The 18,166-nt window shown below is 36.6% G+C and overlaps 1 protein-coding gene across 2 annotated transcripts in view; it reads left to right on the plus strand.

Annotated features, from left to right (window-relative positions):
- Positions 1–18,166, plus strand: part of AAMDC (adipogenesis associated Mth938 domain containing) — a 41,021-nt gene that overhangs the window by 8,603 nt on the left and 14,252 nt on the right. For both annotated transcript variants that reach the window (XM_069070929.1, XM_069070928.1), the window contains exon 2: positions 8,164–8,314. In XM_069070929.1, the coding sequence (XP_068927030.1) occupies positions 8,183–8,314 (132 nt within the window). In that variant the 5' untranslated portion in view covers positions 8,164–8,182. The remainder of the gene's footprint in view (positions 1–8,163; positions 8,315–18,166) is intronic.

Here is an 18,166-nt window from a genome sequence, read left to right on the forward strand (position 1 = left end):
TGGAAGTTTTGTTTTCTTCTTTCTTTTTTTCATCAAATTAAAAGATTTATTTGTGTCTATTTTATTGTGTTTTTTTTTTCAATAAAATCAGCTATTTTATTAGTTCAGTAGGTTTTTTTAACTTTTTAATTTTATTAATCTTTCCTTTGATTTTCAGAATTTCTATTTTGGTGTTTAATTGGGAATCTTAAATTTGATCTATTTCCCCTTTTTTTTAGTTGCATGCCCAATTCATTGATTTACTCCTCTCTTTTATTGATGTAAGCATTTAGAGATGTAAATTTTACCCTAAGTACTGCTTTAGCTCCATCCCACAAATTTTGGCATGTTGTCTCATTGTTGTTACTATCTTAAATGAAATTATTGATTGTTTCTCTGATTTGTTCAGAGACCCCAGTTAAGTATACCTGGCCAGAAACCCAAAGTGCTGCAGTGAGGAGGCCAGGGATGAAGAGGCAGGGAAAGCTGCTGGCATCACATGAACATCAATTTAATCTGAATGGGATAAAGGATGTGATTAGGGGTCTCATCAAGGGGAAGAGATGAAGGTCAGTGGAGCAGAAGCAAATTACTAACTAATGTTGAGCATACTCCTTCCTGCTACTTTCTTTTAAAGAAGGAGGTGGAAGGTGTTGGTAAGGAAAAGACAAAGTGTAACAAAACAGAATGGAGGAAAATACATCATTAATAGTTTTGACCATGAAGGTGAATAGGATGAACTCACTTATAAAACAGAAAAGGATACCAGAAGAGATGAGAAACAAGTGTGTTGTTTATAAGATACTTGAAACAAAGAATCATACAGTTATGGGACTAAGGCATAATTTATTATGCTTTACTAAAACTTAAAAAAATTTATGGCAATTATGATCCCAGACAAAGCAACAGATAAAAAGGAGTAACTGTTATTCTTTAAAGGTACTGTAGACAATGAATCAATATCAATAATGAAATAGTATCTAAATACTTGAAAAGTATTTCAATTTAAAGGGAGAAACAGACACTAAACTATAATAGTTGGAGATTTTGTGGGCTTCTTTCAGACTTATACTAATTTAACAAAAGATAAACAAGAAAGAAGTTAAGGAATTGCATAGAAATTTAGAATAATTAGAAGATACAGTAAATCTCTGGCAATTTCTGAAGGGGGAATAGAAAGGAGTATACATATATCTCAGGTGTTGTGGTACGTTTACAAAAACTGACCATGTATTAGACCATTGGTTCCTATAGTGTGATTTAGGAACACCTTGGAATCCCCAGAACCCTTTCAAGAAGTCCATAGAATGTCAAAACTATTTTCAAAATAATAGCAAAATATTTGATTTCTAATACTGTAAAAATTGATAGATATACCAACATAAGCAAAAGCTCTTTTTTGGGGGAGGGGGGTATCTGCAGTAACTTTTAAGATTTATAAAAAGGTTCTAAAACCAAAAGATTTGAGAACCAATGTATTGGGCTATAAATGTTTTTAAAAGAAAATCCTTTACTGACCACAATGAAATGAAAATTATATTCAAAAAAGAATCTTTTAAGGAAGGATTAAAAATTAATTGGAGACTAACTTAATCCTGAAGGATTTGTGAGTATCAGGACAAATCATAGAAGCAATAAAAAATTTCACCAAAGAAAAGGACAATAAAATAGTATAACAAAACTTTTGGGATAGAGCCCAAATAGTTCTTCAGGGAAATTTTATACTGCAAAACAAAAAAAGGAAAATGAACAGCTCAGTCAATAGGTTATGATACTAAAAAGAAAAAACCTAGAAAACCAGACAAACCCAATTAAACAACAGAATGGACGTTGTAAATTCAAAGATATTTAACAAAATTGGAAGCAAATAAATTTTAAATTGACAAAACGAGAAGCTGATTTTTTAATTAGATATTTTTCTATAAATTACTAGCTAGTCAGTTTTCATTAGTTAACCTTTTTCTGATTAAGAGCAGTGAAAATTAAAATTCCAGCATCAAAGATGAATAAAGAGAAATCTCAAAACAAATAAAAAAGAAAAGGAAATTATTACAAAGTACTTTGCCCAAATAAATACTAACAGATTTGACAATTTAAAGGGAAGACTAATTACAAAATATGAAATTTTCAAATTAACAGAACAAGGAATAAAGAATTCAAATAACTTAAACTTAGAAAAATAAAAATTGAACAAGTGATTAATGAACTCCCCAAGAAGAAGAAAACCAAGACTACATGGATTTACAAGAGAATTCTATTAATCATTTAAAGAATTTATTCTAACATGACAACTTGAATGAAATATGAAAAGGACAATTCTACTCAATTCCTTCTATGAGATATATGTGGTCTTTATAATTGAACCAGGAAAAAAAAACTTGTAGAAAGAAATTATGAAGCAATATATGCTAATAAACATAGTTGTGAAACTTTTTAAATGAAATACTACCATAAGGCTACAGAAAACATTAAAAAAAAAAGATAGTACATTATGACTAGGTAGTATTTCTACCAAGAAAGCAAGAGTTCAATATTAGGAAAACTATAAGCATAATAGATCATCTTATAAAACGATCAAAATTGTATGATATTATGACTTGATACAAAAAATTTAATATAGTTCAATGTCTGTCTAAAGTATGGAACTAAATAGACCTTTTCTTAGTTTGGCAAATAGTAAACTAAAATTGAGCCTGTGTAGTATAGATAAACTAGAGACCTTTCCAGTATGATCAGCAGTAAAGCAAGTATGCCCATTGTCACTACAGTTATTTAATACTGGCCTGCATCAGCTGTAGCCCATAGACTGCTTATGACAGGCCAAAGGATTTCCATTGGCCCACGAAAAATGTAGAAGAAAACATCCTTTCTATGTAGAGGAAATCTTTTGGTGGGCCACAGCTTATACAGGCCTGATTTAATATAATCCTAGAAAATCTAGCTATAGCAATATGACAAAAGGAAGAAAGAAAGTGAAGAAATAAACATTATAGGACAATATGAGAAACAAGGAAGAAAAAAATTTCACTTTTCAATAGATGTTTTACAAATGTAGGTTCCTAAAGTGAACCACTACCTAGGGGGTGCTGGAATTATCCAGGGGGGCAATATTAGCCTCAGGTGCAATTAGGGACATTAAATAAAAATGAGGGTTAACTTAACCTAATCCTAGGCAGGTGCTGAGTAATTTCTTTTTTTTGGAAAGGTAGGCCAAATAAATTTGATAATCACTGGTTTACATAGAGTGTCAGTTAAAAATTTATTGAAACGATTTCAGCAAAGTAACAAGAATTTTTTAAACACCTTACATAGGTGTTCAGTCATTCTGTATATTATTAACAAAATTCAACAGCAAGAAATATTAAGAGAAATTCTATTCAAAATGACTACAGAATGTAGTATTTTAGAATGTATTTAGAAGTCTGCCTACCAATACTCATACAGGAACTGTATGAATGCAACCACAGAACTTTACAGAATGTTACAATAGAAATCTGCAAATCAAAGAGCCTGAGGCAACAAATTTCCAAGCACTATCAGTTTATTAGCAAACTTTGCAATTGCCAATAAATAGGGGCCAAGGTTTCTCAGTAACCAACGACCCCTCCTGACAGACAAGGGAGTTCTTTTATAGTAAAGTGACACAAGCTATTTTTAGCAGTGTGGGCATTATTGAGTTATGATTGGCTAGAACCAGAAAAGAGGGGATTTCTATAGCCTAGAGTATGTACATTTTACATAAATTGGGGATTTTTACACAGCTTGGAATATCTGGCACCAGTACTCCATAAGACACATTTGACCTTAAATGACAAATGATGGAGGGGATGTAGGAAAAATGAGACATTAAGGTACTGTTGTCGAAGTTGTGAATTGATTAAGCCATTCTATAGAGCAATTTGGAACTATGCCCAAAGGGCTATAAAACCATGCATACCCTTTGACATAGAAATAGCACTACTATGTCTATATCCCAAAAGAGATAAAAAAACAAAAAGGAAAAGGACCTAGATGTGCAAAAAAATATAGCAGCTCTTTTCTGGGGGTAAAGAATTGGAAATTGAGGGGATGTACATCAATTGGGACATGGCTTGAATAAGATGTGGTATGTAATTGAGATGGAATACTCTCTTACTATAAGAAATGATGAGCAGGATGCTCTCAGAAAAACCTAAAGACTTATATGGGTTGATGCTAAGTGAAATGTAATGGGTACAAAGTAACAGCAATATTGTAGGATGATCAGCTGTGAATGACTTAGCTATTCTCAGCAATACAATGATCCATGACAACTCTGAAGGATTTAGGATGAAAAATCCCCAGAGAAGGAACTGATAGTGTCTGAATACAGATTGAAGCAATTTTTGTTTTTTTCACTTTCTTTATTTTCCTTGAGTTTTTTTAAAATCTATTTTCTTTCACAACGTGACTATTATGGATATGTTTTGCATGACTACACTTGTATATGGAAGTGCTTGCCTTCTCAATGGGGGACGGGGTGAAAAGGGAGGAGGGGAAGGAATTTGGAAATCAAAATTTTAAAGACAAATATTAAAAATTGATGTTTACATGTAACTGGGGAAAAATTAAATACTAAATAAGTTTTTAAAAATACATTTGACCTTTAATCATAAGTAAGTTTCTCTAAAAAATGGGTAGTGGGTGACTTACACAAGTAAAATAGAGAACTGAGACTGTAGGCCTAAAGATTTTAAAAGTCACATAATGAGGGAGAATAGTAACTATAATTAAGCTTGATTAAGCGTTAATAAAAAAAAGAGTAGCATATTAACTTTTAATGTCATGAGAAATAAAGATAGACATATAAGTGGAGAGAATTTTGATAAAATACAACATCCATTTCTATTAAAAACACCAGAGAGCACAGAAATAAATGGAGTTTACCTTAAAATGATAAGTAATATTTATCCAAAGCCATCAACAAGCATTATCTGTAGTGGGGATAAGCTGGAAGCCTTCATAGTATAATCAGGGGTGAAGCAAGGATGCCCATTATCACCACTATTATTTAGTATTGTACTAGAAATGTTAGCTATAGCAATAAGAGAAGAAAAAAATTGAAGGAATTAGAATAAGGAATGAAGAAACAAAACTTTAACTCTTTGCAGATGATATGATGGTATCCATAAGAGAATCAACTAAAAAACTAGTTGAAATAATTAACAGCTTAATAAAGTTACAGTATACAAAACAAACCCTCATAAATCATCAGCATTTCTGTGTATTACTGTAATGCCAAGCAAAGGCAACTTCTCAAGGTTCAAAATACCAGCATAGGTGCTCTCTATTTTATTCAGTGACAAATTAAGAACAGAGAAAATCAAAATATGACATCATTCAAAATACAGCATTTACTAAGTGTGATTAAATGATCAAGTACTACCCCACCCCTGGACATTACAAATCAATCCCAAAGTCCCTCTTCTAAATACTACTCCACCCCTAGGCTGTACATTCATTTAGTCCATCACAAAGCCCCTCTTCTCAAATGGAGATTAGTTTCCAATCATAAGTAAAGTACATTCATTTGTTTAATTATAGAGCACAAAAAAGTCAAAAGTTCCCCACCCTTGGATCACAATTGAATCTACCCCAGAGTTACAACAAGCTTAAGCACAGCATTTAATACCCAAATGGAGGTCTTTTCTTCATCTTGACCTGAGGCAAGTTCTCAGCAATCTTTGTTCCTGGGGAGACAAAGCTTAGCAAGGCCATAAGATACATTGCCAGTGTCTTCATTAATTCATTCTCTGTCTGCAGAACAGTCCTAGGACCCCTGAAGACATTAGCAAAACCCTCTTCCAGGATTTCTGTAAACATACAACAAGAAAATCCTTCTTCAGGGCTTCTGAACCAACAGCAAGGTTCTAAGACCTCTGCAACAACAGCACTGTCCTTCACCAGTGGACAGAATTCACTCTCTGTCTGCAGAACAGTCTCTGGAGCTTTGAACCAACAGCAAGGTTCTAGGACCTCTGCAACAACAGGACTGTCTTTCACCAGTGAACAGATCTGGCAAAACAACATCAAAACAGACAGACAAAGTACCAGCATAACAGCCATGTCTCCTCAGTCCTTGGCAGCTCTGGGTGGCAGCTCTTAAAAGTCCTGGGCAATTCAGAGTGGCCCTCAGCAATCCTCTCAGTCTCTCTCTGCCTCCAAGGTGCTGCTTCCAAAAAGTTTTTCTGCCTCTCTCTTTCCTTGTGTCTCTCTAAATTTACGTCACCAGCTCCTCCCAGTTCAGCCCTCTCTTTTCACCTCAACAAGTCCATCCCACAAGTGGGATTCACAAACTCTGGGTTTTAACACAATCAGTTTGAAAACTAAGCCAATACAGGGGGATCTTTATATTCCATTACTATTATAATTACCAACAAAGTCCAGTAGCAAAAGATAAGAGAAATTCAATTTAAAATAACTGTAGACAATATCAAATACTTGGGAGTCTATCAGCCAAGACAAACCCAGGAACTATATAAACACAATTACAAAACACTTACACACAAATAAAGTCAGATCTAAACAATTGGGAAAATAATAATTGTTCATGGGTAAGGCCAAACTAATGTAATAAAAATGACAATTCTAACTAAATTAATCTGTTTATCTGTCCAATCTATGGACAAGGGAAGAATTTAGGACCAAATAAGTAGAGAAAGCATTACAAAATATGAAATAAATCATTTTGATAATAGACTTTTAAAGTTTTTGCACAAACAAAACCAATGCAACCAAGATTAGGAGAGCAAAAAAACTGGGGAAAGTACATTACAGCAGGTATCTCTGATAAAGGCCTCATTTCTTAAATATGTAGGAAAAAAACTCAGTTATATTTATAAAAATGCAAGTCATTAGACAGTTGATAAATGGTCAAAGGATATAAACAGGAAGTTTCCAGACAAAGAAATCAAAGCTATCAATAGTCGTATTAAAGAATGCTCTAAATCACTACTGATTAGAGAAATGCAAATGAAAACAACTCTGAGGTACCACCTCACACCCATCAGATTGGGTAATATGACAAAAAAGGAAAATGATAAATGTTGGAGGTGATGTGGGAAAACTGGGGCATGTATATACTGTTGGAGTTGCAAACTAATCCAGCCATTTTGGAGAGCAATTGGGAATTATGCCGAAAGGGCTATAAAATTACATACTCTTTGATCCAACAATACCATTGCTAGGTCTATATCACAAAGAGATAAAAAAAATTTTAAAAAAGACCTACTTATACAAAAATATTTATAGCGGCTCTTTTTGTGGTGGCTAAGAATTGCAGAATTGCTAAACAAGCTGTGGTATATGATTGTGATGGGATATTATTGTGCTATAAGAAATGACATGCAGGATGACAGATAAACCTGAAAAGACTTACATGAATTGATACAAAGGAAAGTGAGCAGAACCAGGAGAACATTGTACACAGCAATAGCAGTATTGTATGATGAACTCTGAACAACTTAGCTGTTCTTAGCAATACAGTGATCCAAAGCAATCCCAAAAGACTCATGGTGAGTCTCCCTCCAGAGAAAGAACTGATGTTGTCTGAATATAGACTTAAGCATACTATTTTTCTTTTTTCCTTCCTTTCTTCTTTCCTTTTGTTGTTTAAGTCTTATACAGAATAAATAATGTGGAAATGTTTTGCATGATTGCATATATATAACCTATATCAAATTGCCTACCATCTGAGGGAACAGGGAAGGAGAGAGGAAGGGAGGCATAGAATTTGGAACTCAAATTTTTAAAAAAGTGTTAAAAATTGTTTTAGTATGTAATTAGGAAAAATAAAATATTTTTTAAATAGCATGGGGTATGTTTTTGGACATTGTTAATAAAGGGGATTGCTTTGCTTGACTGTTTGCTTTGTGGCTTTATTTTTCTTTTTCAATTGGGGAGTGAGCAGAAGGGGAGAAAATAAATGTGTAAATTTAAAAATAGCAAAATTGTATTAAAAATAAAGGTTAAGCAAGCCACTGAATATCTCTGAGCCCAGTAACGTCATTTGTAAAATGAGAGATTAGACTAAATGATCCCTAAGGTCCCTTTCAGCTTTATGATCCTGTGATACCTCCTATGAAATCATATGTGATAGACTGCTTATCTCTGTTCTCTTAGATATGCTTAAACCTCAACTGACTACATCTGTGACCTTCGTTTCAGATTCTGATTCAGCTCCATTATGTCTTCCCCCAAAATTGCTTCCCTTTCTTGGGGTCAAATGAAGGTACAAGATTGTAACACAACCTATAAGGACTGCAAAGTGTGGCCGGGGGGAAGTCGGTCCTGGGACTGGAGAGAAACAGGAACTGAGGTAATCACTTGATATTTGGTTTCCATTACTCCCTAATTACCCATACCTTTAATATTTTGCGCCTTAGAGACCTTTTTTAACTTCTTCCTCATCCATCTATTCACTTATTCATTCCAAATTTATTTAGTGTCTTACTTTGTAATAAATACACTACAATCACATGTTATTTCATAACTGCAACTAACAACAATAATAACTAGCATTTATGTAGACTCCAGTGCTTTTTTTTCCTGACCACAAATATGATTGCACTCCCCATGTGAGTGAACAGGGCAAGCAGAGAAATAAGTTTTGACTTTTTAGTTGTCATTGTCATATGAGCTGGGTGGAAAAATTTGGTGTGATTAAAAAAAAGTGGAGACTGCCTGTAAAAAGGTTCCAGCACTTTACCTTAAAAATAGCTGTGGTTCTTTAGAGTAACTGCTAATAGCATCAAATTTTTGTTGTTTGGGAATATTGGATCAGTGTTGACTGTTCGGTTCTTTAGTTAGGAAGTCTGTCTAGATTCTTTCCTCTCATTCCTTTAACAAACATTTATCAAGTACCTACTGTGGGAAAAGCCTGTATTTGATGCTAGAGAAGCTACAAAGTTTACACAATACAGATCCCCTGACTTTCTATAGCTTGTGGTCTAGTAGGGAGATAAAAGACAAAATATTACATTGTAAATATTCATTAGACAGGTATAAAACAAAGAGCTTTTTGAGATCCAAGAAGGAAGGTAGTGACCTGGGCTCAGGGACTGTTTTGTGATCAGGGAAGGTTTCAAGAAGGAGGTGGCATTGGATATGAACTTTAAAGTAGTAAAGGGTAGTACATGTATAGGAGCAGCATGAATAAAGGCACTGAGGGTAAAAAAGAGGGTAGGGGCAGATTTAGAGAATGCATGAGAGGGGCAACGAGGGGAGGAGATGGACAGGAGTGTTCCTGCTACAAAGAGAGGTCTTGGTGCCCTTGATTAGGATTCTGAATGTAATTTCCCTGAGAAACAACACCCCAATCAGGTAACTGGGTATCCAGACTTTTTTTTTTGCCTCCCCATCAGTTAGTTAATCAGTCAATATTTGTTAAATACCTACTATGTGCCAAGCATGGTGCTAAGTGTATATCATATTAGCTAATACAAAAAGAGGCAAAAGATAGTCCCTGCCCTAACAATCTAATGGGATCCTCAGAACCTAGTCTCACAAATAGATGAATTATTGCTTTATCCAGGAGAGACGCTGTTTTGGTTTTCATGCCAAAGCCCTTGCATCAATTTCTAGAAATCTGGATTTTCCTCTGAAATGTAACCAAAACTTGGTTTAATCCTTTTCTATAGACACACACACACACACACACACACACACACACACACACACACACACACATATACACAATTAACATCTATTGATGATGCTTTTGATACCTAGGCCTTCAAATTCATCAGTGTTCTCAACCTCCGTGACCTCCATTTTAAGTCTGCTGTAGTCATACATGGGGTGGTACCACCTTAGACCTCAACCTTATCCGAAGTTGTTCTACCTTCAAGATCCAGTACTCTGAAATTCCTTTCTGTGATCATCCTCCTGACTTTCCATAACTTCACTCTTAACCTGCTCTCTTTTTGTGATATCCAGAGTCTCGATCAATCCCTCCCTGTTCTCTCAATCCATTAATCCAATTCTGACTTCAAATCAAACTGAATTGTTAGACAGTTCATGATCTCATCCAGCCCTCTCCTGTCTGAATCACTCATGCCTGGAACACATTCCCTCCACATTCTTCCTTTCCTTCAAGGCCCAATTCTGCTGTCCCCACCTCCATGAACCTTTTTTTGATCCTACAGCTAAAAGTGACCTTTTTGTTTCTCTCCTTGTGTTTTCTTGGATCTCTGTCAAGTGAATCTACCTGATACTTATTTGTATACATGTTGTTTTGCCTGCAGTAGACTGTAAGGTTTTTGAGGACAGGGACTATACATTTTCCATGTATTCCCAGCATACATATAGGAGCTTAATAAATGTTGGGTTGAATTTTTTTTAATTTATTAATTTGTTTATTTTTAGTTTTTAACATTCACTTCCATAAGTTTTAAATTTTCTCCCCTTCACCAAGACAGCATGCGATACGATGACTCTACACGTACATTCCTGTTAAACATATTTTCACATTAGTCATGTTGCATAGAAGAATGATAATTAATGGGGAGAGACCATGAGAAAGAAAAAACAAAACAAAAAAGAAAATAGTCTGCTTCTCTCTGCATTCTGACTCCATAGTTCTTTCTCTGGATGTGGATGGCATTTACCATCATGAGTTGTTTGGAATTGTTTTAGATCTTGCATTTCTGAGAAGGGCTTAGTCTATCTAAATCATCACACACTGTGGCTGTTTCTATGAACAGAGTTCTCCTGGTTCTGCTCACTTCACTCAGTATCATTTCATATAAGTCTTTCCAGGATTTTCTGAAATCCACCTGTTCATCATTTCTTATTGCACAATAGTATTCCATTACCACAGTTATATATAATATACCACCGTTTGTTCAGCCATTCCCCAGTTGATAGGCAAGTTGAATTATTTTTGCTTTATTTCCCTGTAATTTCTCAGTAGAAGAGTGACTAAAAGGCTATCCTCATCTATGTCTTCCTTCTGGATGGGTAGTCTAGTGTTTTCCCATCATCTTATGACTTTTGTTTCTCCTTTCTTTGATCCTTCCCCAAATTTTCTCCAAGATGCCGTTTCCCTTTTCTTCTTAGACTTCTTCACATGAGTATATTTTCTTAATGTAAAAACAATTCTGCTCCACTGCCACTGTTGTCTATTCTTTTCCTTTTGAATAAGACGTATCCTTTCAGTTATTTTTCCAGTCAGAGATCCCATCCTACCAAGTCTCAGGTTGTTTTGTTTTGGTTTTTACCCTATGTTTATTATGATGAACAGTTGCTACAGAATCCCACAACTGTTTCTACTTCGTTTTCTAAGCCAGTTATTTTCTTCAGGAATAGTATGATGGGGGAGATGTTGTGAAACTATATTGTTTTCTTGATGGGTTGGGGAAGAAAGAATTACTGATGAAATACAGTGGGAGCAAAAGGAATGAAAAACTAATGTCCCTGTAACCCTTAGTAAGGGGGAAAATGATTGATGGAGAACCAGTATGGAATTGAGAAGTGTCTCTTAGTATTTATCCAGTTCAGCTCCCTTACATTCCCCAGTGTACCACTGCTTAGCAACTAGGACTAGTCCCTGCTCCTACTGCCCAGCAAGAGGAGGGGTAGAAAAGAAGAGTCCTAAAACCTTGCTCCTCAATTCATTTTCACCATATAAGAGACTGAATGTTCAGAAATTCTGTGATCCTGGGATGATTCTGTTCCAACCTCCTAACACATAAATCTCCTTTTCAGCATTTCCAAAAGCAATTCATCCTGCCTCTGCTTACTTACAATGATAGGGAATGCCCTCTTCCTCCAGCAGCCCCTTCAATTGTTTGCCAGCTCTGATGGCTCACTAGATTTTGGAGTTGGAAGGGACCTTATTTGGTTACATGAAAAGAAGACCCATTGTAACCATAAATTCTTATATCGAATCAAAATCTTCTTCCCTACAGGGGTCTACAGTTGTCCTAATCTATATCTTGCTGCTGGACCCAGATGACTCTGGAGGAGAAAGTAAGGCTGGTGATCTTGCAGAGACCTCTATCACCTAGTCAAATTCAGCTGCAAGTCATGGTATCGCCTTCCTAATGTCATAGTCTCTTCCAGAACCAGGGATAAACAACAAAAACCTTCCATGTTATTTCCCCTCATTGGTCCTAGACCTGTCCCTTCGGACCACACGGAATGAGTTTACTCCCTCCTCTCATGATAGCCTTTCAGATGCCTGAAAAGATCGATCGGGTCCCCACTTAGTCTTCTCTTCTACAGAAGAGGAAAGAAAAAAAAGACAACACTTTTGAAACCGAGAAATGAAACTGCTTGTTTGTTCTAAGACAGATTGTCTTTTGTAGGCAGCAAGTCCTCTTCAGCATTGCAATTAGTTCTAATTATACTCATATATCCCCTGCCTTCTGTACCTTTAAATCTTTTTTCCAACATGTGATTTTTCATTCAGATACATACTAATGGCTTGTTTTTCTGTTTATAGAACAGATGTGAGTAAGGGACTCTGCGAGCCCAGTGGGGGAGAGAGATATCAATTGATTTTGTCTAAGTGTACATAGTAGTATAGGCTTTTACACTGTTATCAGGGACTTCAGAAATGGGTCAGCCCTGCAGAGACAACATGATTTTGAAAAGAACCTAAAAATCCCTAACTCTTGTGGGGGGCCTAAGGATCCATTAGGGCTCCTGCATCCCCTTGACACCCTGAGGATATACCCTCCTGAGGACTTGAGCCATCCAACAAACTTGAAACCTTCCATTAAAAGCAAAAGCTGCAGGCCCTTTAAATAAGCAAGGGAGAACAGAATTATAAAAAGCCTACAAACCCCCCTAGGCCACTGATGAGGTGACTGACACACAGTCTCCTTGCTCTACTTAATAGTTTTTAAGGGTTCTAACCCTACTTTTCCCTGGACCTCATTCTTCCTGAACCCTAGCCTTCTGACTTGATTTCTCAGATCTGGGCCATGTGGCCTATACTTCATCATATCTTGTTCTTCACCTACCAGTTAAATATCTCTCCATCCTAGCAAAAAGAGAACATGACTCTGGGACCAGTGTTTTGCTTATGAACAGGACAGCTTCTTATCTGGTCAGAGTCATAGAATACAAGGATATTAAAATTAGAAGAGACATTATAAATAATGTAGGCCAACCACCTCATTTTACATAAGAGGAAACTAAGGCCTAAGGAGGTAAAGTATAAGCCCAAGGTCACACAGCAAATGGGCAACAGAGACAAATGTCAGGGTGCCAAGATCTCCAACCCAGGTATAGCCAGGAGAACATAGAGGATTCAAACAATCAACAATAAGCATTAATTAAATATCTTTATTAATTAAAATTTTAAATTAATTTATTAAATATCTACTCAGTGCCCATTTTGTGCTTGGCACTGGGGATACAAAGAAAAAAATTCAAAAGATGCTATTAAAGAGGAAGTTTTTGCTGATCTTATGATACAGTATCATCGCTGCCCAAAGCCTAATTTCTCTTCACTCCAGACCTCAGGCAGCTCAAAGTATGCCTAAGCATATAAAATGTCCCTGAAACACACAAAATGCAGAGGAACACAGAGACACAGGGAAAACAACCCAGAAACAACAGAGTCACACTGTGCCTTCTCTTCTCCTGTCTTGTCCTTTTCTCTTCTCTTCTTTCTCCAACAGCCAAGTGATCTACTTTTACCTGCTTTTACTTCAGAAATGGAAAAAGGTTAATGCAGTCTTCAAACCTCTTCCCCACAACTTCTAATCATTATAATGACCAGATTTTAAATACCCCCATGACAGTACCGTGTTTCCCCGATAATAAGACACTGTCTTATTAAATTTTTTGGACAGAAAAACACCAGAGGGCTTATTTTCAGGGGAGGGCTTATTTTAATGAATATTGACAGCAATTTTAATAAACAGGTAAATGTGAACAAAAAAATGTACCTTTATTCAATAAGCAAATCACTGGGAAGAACAGGATGACACGCTCACTGCTGAAGCTCTGATTGGATGCAGCTCAGAGCGCGGCGTGCGTTTCACGGTTGGGGGGACAGTGCTTACAGAGGGTACCGTAATGTAGCGTGTAGCGAAGGGGATCACTTCACTACAGTAGCAATCTCAATAGGGCTTATTTTCGGGGGAGGGCTTATTTTAGAGGAATCTTACACAGTAAGGGGAGGGCTTATTTTCGGGATAGGTCTTATTATAGGGGAAACACGGTACGACAGTATAGGAGGATAAACCTGATGGATCTTTTGTCTGCAATTCTCCAGAGATCTACCAGGAGTTCACCAGCAGGGTGGGAGTTGGGCTATTCAACCTAGAAAAGCGGGGGGAGGGGGGGAGCTGTGAGGGTGGAAGAATGATGATAACCTTGGGTAAAGAAGGTAATGTCAGTTCAGAAAGGTAATGAGGCTAATAGTAACATTCCTTTAAATCAGTGCTTAAACTTTTTCCATTCATGACCCCTTTTCACCTGAGAAATTTTTAGGCAGCCATGGGTATATAGGTGTATAAAATAGGTATACAAATCAAACATTTACTGATAATAAATCATAAAGAAATTTATTTTAAGATGATTCTTTGGAATACATATAATTTTACTATTTATTAAAGACCAAAGCAAGTCCGCATACTAATAAGATGTATGTGCATGTTTATTTTTACATAAAAAATTAAATCTTGGTGGAATATTTGATACTGCAAGACACAGAGCATCTTCAGCATTTTTCAAAGTTGACTTATATTTTGATTTTATAATCGTCAGTGCTAAGAACACCACTTCACATAAATACTTAGTACAAAATGGCAGAAGTATGTTTAAGGCCATTTCAGAAATTGTTGGAAATTCTGTCTTAATCCCAAGCAAAAATACATTTAATAATTTTGTACGTACAGTAAAAACACTGCATTTCATAACATACAAGTCTCAAATCTGGACCGAGGTGTTTTTGGCATTGTTCATTAGTGTTGCCATGGCATGACGGCAGGCGCAGTGCAAAGTGCACATGTCATGTGTTCAGAACTAAGGCTGCAGTGAAGTTGCATGATACAGCATGGGTGAGTGCTGCCAGAAATACCTCAGATTCATTATGTGTTTGAGTTTGAATTAATTTTTGGTTGTCGAGCCTTCAGAAACCTTTTACTGTTGCCAGATTTTTCAAGGCCCCCCACATTCAGTTACACAATCACACGTGGGGTCACGACCCACAGTTTAAGAAGTGCTGCTTTAGATGATATGTAAGAGTATTAATTTAGAAAATAAAATTGATTTTATTGGTAAAGTAAAGAAAACCAGGAAGAGATAAAGTATGTCAATGAAGAATAGGAAATCACAGTCTAAGACTTTCTCCCCCCTCTTTTCAACCCCATACAGTATGCCTACATTAAGGATAGCCTTAGACAACCTAGGGAAAACATTCTTCTACCATCTATTCTTTTTCCCCAGTCTTCAGTGTCCCTCGAGCATCATTCACTGCAGAAAAATGTTCATGTTTGCCTTCCCTAAGTAAGAACAGAGGGAAGGGAACAAGAACCTATTTGGTATCAGACTCTGCGCTATGCACTTTTTGCAAATACCGTATTATCTCATTTGATCCTCATAATAAAATAACCTTGTGAGGTAAATGTTATTATCTTCATTTTGCAGTGGAGGAAACTGAGGTAAACAGCAGTTAAGTAACTTAGTAATTTTTTTTTTGTTTGTTTAAGATCATATTTGAACTCAAGTATTCCTGGCTTCAGGCCCAGCACTGTCCACTGTGCCACCTACCTGCCTCTAAGTAGTACTCTAGGCCCTGAAATTTTCTCTCCCATCTTGTTTATCCAATTCTTATTCCCATATGAAGATTAAAGAAACTTGAGGAGTCTTGTATGAACTGGTTCAAAGTGAAATAAGCAGAACTGAGAGAATGATATATACAATAACAATATAATGAAGGAAAGTAACACTAAAAGATATAAGAAAAAAGATCAATGCATTGATCCAGTCTTGCTTCCAGAGGATCATACTTTTCTAAATAGAGAAGTGATAGACTATGTTGAAGAAAAAAATATTCATGCTAATACTGTGGCATTTAGATAACATTTATAGGAATCTTCAGCAAGGAAAAGATCCCTTTTTTTAAAAAATGCTATTTAGATTCACATTCCAAATTTGTTGAGTAACCAAATCACTATCCCGTTCCTTCCTAAACTACTCACCTCCTTTCTAGGATTTAAGGGACCTCTTCCCTTCCATAGATATCTTAATTTTTTCTCAGTAGAGAAGGGTGGGTCCTATCACCCTTCACTTCAATGGGTGAAGACACAATGAGAGAGCTACACTAGGGATATTCTTATTACCCTTAAGCCTTTTCCCTAAGGAAAGAATTTCTTTCTTCAACCTATCACTCACTTTTTTTTTTTTTGCTTTTTGGAGGGCAGTTGTGGTTAAGTGACTTGCCCAAGGTCACACAGCTAGCTCTTTGTGTGTGTGTGTTAAGGGTCTAAGACCGGATTTGAACTCAGGTCCTCCTGAATCCAGGGCTGGTGCTCTATTCACTGTGCCACCTAGCTGCTCCAATCACTCACTTTTCCAAGGGGCTTTTCCTAGCATCATGGAAGGGGGTTTTAAGAGAAAAATATTATTCCTTAATATTTTCAGTTTTACTAAAAAGGAAGATTTTAAATATCTTTAAGCAGCTACAAAGTGAGGACTGAAGAACATACTCTCAGACATGATAAATGTGCTGGTTTCTTTCAATTAATTATACTTCTTTGTTACAAGCAAGGATTCTTTTGAAGCAGGGGACTGGGTAGTGGCAAGTGACCAAAATGATTAAAAAAAATAAGCATCCATAAAATATTTTTTAAATTTTATTCTCTCACTACCCTAATTCAGGCTTTCATCACCATCACCTGAACTATTTCAGTAGCCTCACTGATTCCAGCTTCTCCAATCTATCCTCTACCCAGCTGTCAAAATAGGCTTCACATAGTATAGGTAGCTTGTTGTTCAGTCGCTTCAGTTATGTTGACTCTTTGTGACCCCGTTTGGGGTTTTCTTGGTCAACATACTGGAGCAGTTTGCCATTTCCTTCTCCAATTCATTTTTACAGATGAGGAAACTGAGGCAAATAGGGTTAAGTGACTTACCCAGGGTCACCATAGCTAATAAATGTCTGACTGGATTTGAACTCATGTCTTCCTGACTGCAGGCCCTGCACTCTGTGCACTGTGGCACTTAGCTCCCTGGGTGAAGTAGTGTGGTAGCATTAGTGGAGAGACCTGTCGTTATAGTCAGGAAGACATAAGATTCATGAGCTGCCTCTAATGGATGCTGGTTGGGTGACCTCTTTGTAACCCGGGCAGCTTTCAAACTGGAAGTCTGAAGAACGAGTGCCAGTCTTTTTGGTAGAAGGAATTGCTAGCTATGCCAGTGAAATCACAGATTTCATGCATGAGTAAACACAGATTTCTCACCTTTTCAAGAATCTCTAGTGCCTTCCTGTTTCCTCTACAGCAAAATACAGACTGCTTGGGTGGGTACATAAAGTCCTATGCAGCCTGGCTCCAAGGTTCCTTTCCAAACTTATTTCATATTTCTTCTCTTTACAAACTATTCCAGATTGACTAGCTCACTTTCTGTTCCCCTAACTTGATATTCCATCTTTAGCCTCTCTACTTTTTTATTGACTGCCCCCTGTGACCATAGCACTCCCTTAGTCAATAAGCATTTAAGTGCTAAATGCTGTTTCAAGCTTTGGGGATATAAAAAGAGGCAAAAGACAGTCCCTACCCTCAAGGAACTCATAATGGGAGAAACATCATGCTTACAGACAAGCTATAGACTGAATAAATAGAAAGTAATCAACAGAAGGAAGGCACTTGGAATTAAGAGGGTTGGGGAAGGCTTCATGTAGAAGGTAGAATTTTAGTTAGGACTTAAAGGAAGCCAGGGAGGTCAGTGATTGGAGTGGAGGAGGTAGAACATTCCAGGCCTGGGGAATAGTCAGAGAAAATGCCTTGAATTGAGAGATGGTTTGTAGTTGTTGTTGTTGGGGGCGGGGGGGGGGGGGGACAGCCAGAAGGCCTTAGCTACACATTTTAAAATCCTTAATGTTTTTCAAGACTCAACTTACAAGCTACTTCACCCAGAAAGTCTATCTGATCCCCTAGCTGTTAATACTGTCTCCCTTATCCAATGAGCTTGCATTTGTTCATCTATTTGC

This window comes from Petaurus breviceps, unplaced genomic scaffold, assembly GCF_028583685.1.
Source record: "Petaurus breviceps papuanus isolate PSGF00001 unplaced genomic scaffold, PetGlider_PUasm1.0 90823, whole genome shotgun sequence".
NCBI lineage: Eukaryota > Metazoa > Chordata > Mammalia > Diprotodontia > Petauridae > Petaurus > Petaurus breviceps.